Source organism: Amia ocellicauda, chromosome 2, assembly GCF_036373705.1.
Source record: "Amia ocellicauda isolate fAmiCal2 chromosome 2, fAmiCal2.hap1, whole genome shotgun sequence".
Classification (NCBI taxonomy): Eukaryota; Metazoa; Chordata; class Actinopteri; order Amiiformes; family Amiidae; genus Amia; species Amia ocellicauda.
Window position 1 is genome coordinate 61979986 of NC_089851.1, and position 7439 is coordinate 61987424.

Consider the following 7439-nt stretch of genomic DNA (forward strand, 5'->3'; position numbering starts at 1 on the left):
ATTTTGCTTGTTGTTTTGACTGAAAGTGCAACATTAAGGTCTTGCCCGAGCATAAAAGCGGTTCCCTGCGTTGAGCTTCCCAGTGGACTGTGCTGAGGAAGGTCTGAGCTAAATGACTACCTTTCTTCATGTATTTACTGGCAGAACACAACGTATGTAGCCTAACACGCACACTCGTAGTTTACTTAGCCTGTTTAAAATATGAACGAGAAACCTCAGCACGTTGTATTTTCTTTCACACGCATTGATCCTTTCGACGCTGACGATACGTTTTTTGTAATGATAATAATAATAATAATAATAATAATAATAATAATAATAATAATAATAATAATAGTAGTAGCAAATATATCTAGACTATATGTTTGTATTTTAGCTGAACGCGTTTTATCTTTTAATACACCAGTAGGCTGCACTTTCTTAAATCACATAAAGTTACAGCTGAGCCGCTCACGAGAATTTGGAGCTCGTATTTATGTAAACAATCTCTGACGTCATTTCCGCAGGCATAACTGTTCAAAATGACAAGGAAATGCTTATTTTGGACTCTTTTATTTGGCTCTAGGCAGATTGAAAAACATTAGTAATCAGAAACCATATGTAGCGGTTGAAATGCTGTTATATATCCTGTAAAGCAACTTTAAAGCTGCCCGAATGAGGCTAGTTTAAACGAACGTCCAGCCTTTTAAACTCCCAGAATAAAGAAGAAACGTTATTCTTCAGAGTATTATCTTCGAGGTTTATTTGTTTTTTTCCAATTCTGAGGAGGCAGGTAATTACACAATTAAACATAAATGATACAAATTATTTACATTATATTTTTATACCAAAGAATACTTTAAAACAACCACATAAAATAAAAATCCATCGCGTTTGTATTATTAACGCAAATATTATTTTGTACATATTTCTCTATAGACTTTTTGCTGTTCGAAATGTGTCGCACCAGCTATTAAAATAAAAGGCAATCATTTTCTTGACACAACTAGAATGCATTTAATGTAATACTTTTTTGTTTTGTTTTTAGCACAGTTCTGTATCATAAAGAGATGCAAAAAGTTCCCCTTTGAACTTTTAAGGCAAAGTGTGTTTAGTTTGGTGGATTTAAATTCATACACACTTTTCAGATATACAATAAAACACAAGTCACACACAAAATGAAATTAAAGAAAATAAAAAAAGTCCACAATTTGGTATGGATACAGTCTACAACTCAAATCTTCATTTTTACGGCATCGCCAAGTTTATAAACACGTTAATTCGTCCAGGTCGGCTATAATATAACAAACTTCCACTGTCATGCAAAGGCCCCGAAAACGTCTTCATTCACAAAATCCCAAAAAGTAAAGGAAAAAAACAAAAAAACGAAGTTATTGCAAGATAAATAAGAAGTGTAAACACCCCAGAATCTACTCTCGAAAAAGCAACGTGGGTCATTGGATAGATTTTCAATATAATCTATATAAATACAAAATCAACAAATATTCAGTTATATGCAAACAACAATAAAAAACATTATATTTTAACCACTTCCTCGCACCAGGGAGCAACTTATTTGAATTATTTATTGTATATATATTTGAATGTTTGTATAAAGGTCTTTTATTTTGGGCGCCGACATCATTCTCTGTGTCCCAATAGCCCAGAGAGCAGAATATTAAAATCATTGTCCTTATGCTAACCAGTCTCTCTCGTCCTGTAGGCAGGGTTATAGAAATGAATAGTTATCGCGCTACAAAAATCATCAAATACTTATATTGCTCTTTAATATACACTTTTCCCTTGCTAAACAGAAAAGGCTTCAGTACATTTATATTTCCTGAAATTAACTGCTAACGCAAAATAGGCCATTTAATAGAGAAGCAGATTGAAAACTGGCGATTGAAATTGTTTGTAGTATAATACATCTGCTATAGTGGGTAAAAACGTGTTGTGTGTAAAAGTGAGATTGTTTCATAATATCACCGACTTCACCAAGAGACGGCATACAAAACACATAAACCATACGCAAAACGTTACATGATTATCCCGAGTCTATTGTATTTTATTTTGATTATTATTATTTTTTTAATGTGTACATGTTTCCAATATCCACTACGGAGATGTCTTATGGCACAAGTTAATGGATAGAAACCCCTGTGTATACAGATGTGGGATTATCACAAATATGTATACAGATGCGACGAAAATGTGACTGAGCCTCTTCGTAAAAAGCACAACTCTATGTCCTCTGAACACAATCAAAATATCGACGAAACTTAGAACAACCAGCCAAACAGATCAACCGAACCGAACTGAAACAAACAAACAAACGAACAAGCAAACCAACGAAAAATATCAAATAAAATAAAATATCGCATAACAATCAGCAATTCATTTAAAATTCACAGTTGCCTGAATGCAGCAGAGAAAATCTTTGGAGTTCAGCACGTTGGTTTTTCATTTTTCACGGTGTGTTTCAACGTCAAGTGCCCATCAAAAGTATAAAATGTCATGAAAACACTTTGTTTTTCTTAAGCATCTAAAATTTCAGGAAATAAAGGACAAAAGTGATCATATATTGAAAGTTTGTACAACACCTTACTTGTAAATTCTATGTACAGAATATTGCAGACGTATCTCTAATAGATCTCTTTAAACCATTAATGCTGGTATATTTTATACACTGGCCCTTATGTTATGAAATTATTGCATTGTTGATTCCCTCGTCCCGAGTCAGTCGCTGTCTGATTTGTCGTCCTTTGTGGTGGTGGCGTGATTATACAGTCCCTGCGCCATTAAGTGCAAAGCCAGCGAGTTCTTGCTGCCGCTGGCCTTCTTGATCTTGGCCCTTTTGTTCTGGAACCAGATCTTGATCTGCGACTCGTTGAGCCCCAGGTCCTGCGCCAGGCTCTGCCGCCGCTGCTCCGTCAGGTACCGGTTACTCTGGAACTCGGCCTTCAGTCTCTGCAGCTGCTCGGCGGTGAAGGCGGTCCTCGGCCGCTTGTCCTCTTTGCTCACCGTCTTCTTCTTTGGTTTCCGAGATCTGGGTCCTGTGGATGAAGACACGACACACGTGTGATTAGGGTTTCAGCTTTAAACAAACACACACAACGAGCCCTCCTGTGCAGCCATACACCAGTCACCCGCAACACCGCCACATCCCTTACATCATTATATATAATAATCATGATAATAATCATTAAACGATAATGATGATGATGATGATGATGACTACTGCTAGTGGTAAACGCATAAACGACAGCAATCATGTATTGTGTTTACACTCATATCAAAATATTGGGCCTGTATAGATTTATTTTTCATTGATAGTAAAACTTTTCTCATTATTATTTATACTAGATAATCGTAATAGTGCATGTGTATATATATCTACACACACACACACACACACACACATATATCTGACACACACAGTATCCCTGGAAAGCAGGGGAGGGAATCTGTTTCGTCCTGTAACCAGTGTGATTAGAAAGATAAGCATCTACGAAGTTAATTATATTCGGTACAATTATTGACTAATATTTCAGAAATGTAGGCGATACACGAGGAGCCGAACCAATGAAAAACTTTAGAAAATAAACTACTGATTTCGAAAAATTGATAAATGCATCTATTTATCTACCTATCTCTATCTATACATGTATATGTGTTTAACTATCGATAAATACAGAGAGAGATATATAGATAGATGGTAAATATTCGCATCAGTGCCTTTAGTCGTGTGTAACATTTAGGCGATGAAACTTCAAACACAGCCCGGCCATGTCCATGTGATCTAATTGGCGAATGTTTGCGGTGTTTATTGGGCCCGTACGTCTCGTCGCAACGACTTCTTCAATTATATATATATATATATATATATGCTGAAACAAACGTTGGCGTTAAAACTACCATTAAATACACAAGGCATTTCGGTCTGATGTTGCTGTTCAATGGGTGGTCTCTAGACTCCTGTTGTATGAAGTGATAAAACAATACAACATTTGAGTGCAGTAATAATTTTAAAATAGCATCTTTAGTGACACACATGGACAGCTAGCTAGATTTCAGTGTTTGTATCTATACTTCCCTTTGCAGTTGCATTCGTTTTAGGCCTACACATAATTATGATATAATTGTGTCACTTTCTATAATATGAATAAAATAAATAATATGTTAAGCAAACATAAATGTTTTAGAGGACAACACGTGCTTGAATCGCCTCTATACATGCAGAGTTTTGTAAAACTTTAAAATAAATACATTTTTAAAAAGCATATTGGAAAAATGTAAAGGTTAAATAAAATAAAACGTTTACATATACAAATATTGAAGTAACCAAACCGCAGCCTATGATTGATATTATGTTATCAAATCAATACAATAATGTGCTTTTGTATTTTTACATTTTCTATATATACATATATACTCACACAATCATATGTCTTTGCATGTTTGTTTGCGTGTATGTGGTTATATGTGCGTATGTATACGTATAAACAGAGCGAGAGCGAGACTATATAATGAGTTTGCGCGCATGTATACTACTGCTCCTAATTTATACGAAAACACGCTACTATAGAGGGCCTACCCATTGTCACAAAATATGCTAATTAAATATTAACAAAGGCTACGAGAGAACAATGGCGCAAAACTACATTTTACTCCTGAAAAACTCCAAGCCAGTTTATATTTATATTTAAAGTTCTTCTGTTGGTGTCCTAGTCTCCATAAAAACATTTGTTTTACCTCCTTTTCAGTTCAGTCGATAAATTAATATCAAAATGTACAAGTGTTGTCTACCGAATTCATCAGTAAATAATATAAATGCTAGTGATGATAATAATTAATAGCAATGACAATGTTTTGCTTCGATTTTTCCAATTTAGGCGATTTGTGGGTATTTAATTTAAATACATTTTAAAGGGATAGGTTGCAACCTATTTCTCTGGATGGTTAAGAAAGCAAAGCTTTTACATCTTTGTTATTATTTTAATCTAATACTTTAAACTAATTTACAGTTATATTTAAATATTAAAATAACCGGTATAAGCTTTTGATTTGTTTCTCTTGAAAAATCAAATCAAAAGAAAATAAAAAAGAGCGAGCACTTTAAAACAGAAAAAAACAGAAAAAAAACTTTACATTTTTAATTAAATTCAGAGGCTTTCGTATTTACATTACATTTACAATTATTATTATTATTATTATTATTATTATTATTATTATTATAATGATGTAATAATTTGTTCATGTGTAATTTGTGTATGCTATTTTTGTAATATCTAAGGATAATTCACAGTGTATGCCTGTAACTGTCAGTATGTTATAGACATCGGTATCAATGTGGTACTATTTCTTATATTATTATTATGATTATTATTATTATTATTATTAATAATAATAATAATAATACATTTCATTACTATATTATTATTATGATTATTATTATTACACTTTCTTCGCTACCCATCGCACGTTATTGTCTAAGCTGCTTCTCTGGTGGGAAATACATTCTACCTTAATGTGCCTGTTTGTGAAAGTGCCACGGCTCTTCCCTGGGTCAGCCAACCAGATATTTTACAAACTATCATGTGAAAAAATCAACACAAGTTTCCAGGAAATCACTGGTTGGCTGATTTGTTTTTTTTTTATTTTTTTATTGATATATTTATTTATTTATTTATTTGTTGGCGGGGGGTGGTGTGGGGGTGGGACGGGGGTAAAGAAATCGTCAGAAAGTCGTAAGAAACGACAACAAGGACCGAAACAGGTCAGTCCAGTCCACTGCCCGGGTCGTGCTGCCCGCTGGGTCGAGCTCTTACCTGAAGACGGCCGGTCCGAGTAGCGGGTGCAGTACACCCAGGCGGGCCACAGCATGGGCTGGGACGGGGTGGTGGAGCTGGCCTGGGAACTATCCGAGTCGGAGCTCAGGCACTGGTCGCCACTCTCCCCTCCCCGGGCTCGCAGGGGCTCGTCGGGGGCAATGTCCGCCTTCTTGGCCCCGTTCAGAGAAGGGTGGCTGGAGGTCCCTTCTCCCGAGACCGTCCCCTCTGAGCGGCCCGTCCCGGGGGCAGAGGGGCTCAGGCTGTCCCTGCCGGGGAGGCTGCCCTGGTCCCGGACACAGGTCCCCTCTTTCCTCCGGCCGAAGTCCGGCCGCAAGATGTTGTCGATGAAGAAGTTGGTGATGCGGTGCGGGAGCTGCAGGTTCCCCGGAGCCTGGAGGAGAGGGATGATGGCCCTGTTGGACTCGTCCCCCGACTCCTGGCGGTCCGGCTCCCTGTGCCTGGGCTCGTTCTCTTCCATGCTGGAGCACTTTCCACCGCTGCCGTTAACCCCTCTCTGGCTCCCCGGCACTCAAGTGCGCTCTGTTCGCCAATTCCAGCTCCAGAGTCCAGTTCCCACCTGCTCTCTCTGGGCACCAGTGCTCTCTTCAGTCAGAGAGGCAGAGAGACGGGGCTTCAGAGGAAGAGTGTGTTTAAACCCCCGGCGCCCCTGTCGTGCTGCTCTCACAAAGAAAAATCATAGTTTTGTTCCTTAATTCCCCCAAAACTGCTCTTTCCTTTGAATTTCTCTGCTGTGGAAAGAGCCTTCAGGGAAGCCAGGTCAGGTGCGTCCCGTGTCCTGCATCCATCCAGCAGCGGGGCTCCTGCACTAAACTAAGGGTAAATAAAGAGGTGCTAACTGCTCGTGAAATACTTTCACTCTGAATTTTTGTTCTTATTTTTAATACGAGTCCCCCGAGTGACGTCGCAATCCGGTATCCTAGACACGTGCCTTGGGCCAATGGGCGGCCAGAGAGGCGCTCACATGACTCCGTGACTCTCCAGTAAATGACAGCACACTCAGCCTCGCCTATAGCCCCCTTTTAAAGCTGTAGTGTTCTTCCAAAATAAATAAATGCATACCATTAAAAATGAGGGGAAAAGAGCCGAAACGAGAGAATAAACCCCGTCTCTCCAGCAGCGCTATGCCACGGATAGTTCATCCTTTGCGTTATTGTGCCGTTTCCAAAACATAATATTAAATGGACATGTACAATGGGGGGCTACCCACAATCCATCGCTCAAATATTGCATAAATATTATTTAATGAGATGGGAATATCCTGAGATTGGAGGAGGGGGTGGGTGTAGAGGCGAGGGGGGGGTGGGGTCGGTGGTATATTTTACTAGCGTGTTTCCCTTCACGTCTCAAAGTAAAAACCGATGCTAAACCCCTTGTTTTCCAACGCTAAGTAGTTTCATGCAGTCTCATCCGCCCCCACTTGAAAAAAGTAATCAAACTAAAAACGATACAAAACAGGTAAAATATAACAACTAGGAGAAATACAAACAGTAGCCGAAAATGGTGTTACTCCCACGGAAAGCACCGGATAGGACCTCTTTGATCGCTCGTCTTCCCAATGAAGAAGAGCCACCAGTCTGGAATCGCATGGGCAGTGCCTCCCTCTCGGGG

General features: G+C 38.6%; 1 protein-coding gene across 1 annotated transcript; it reads right to left on the bottom strand.

The window, feature by feature from the left end:
• Window positions 1-1441: 1441 nt before the first annotated feature.
• Window positions 1442-6663, bottom strand: LOC136711732 (homeobox protein engrailed-2b-like). Its single transcript, XM_066688183.1, has 2 exons — window positions 5808-6663; window positions 1442-3032 (listed from the first exon to the last, which is right to left on the bottom strand). Exons 1-2 carry the CDS (start codon window positions 6286-6288, stop codon window positions 2716-2718), a joined length of 798 nt encoding a protein of 265 aa, XP_066544280.1. The 5' UTR covers window positions 6289-6663; the 3' UTR covers window positions 1442-2715.
• Window positions 6664-7439: the final 776 nt, after the last annotated feature.

Bases quoted from the DNA above. Each gene is read 5' to 3' on its own strand.
- LOC136711732 (XM_066688183.1), bottom strand. From the start codon at position 6,288: ATGGAAGAGAACGAGCCCAGGCACAGGGAGCCGGACCGCCAGGAGTCG. The intron at 3,033-5,807 runs GTAAGAGCTCGA...CTTCATCCACAG, and splicing joins CTCGGACCGGCCGTCTTCAG to GACCCAGATCTCGGAAACCA.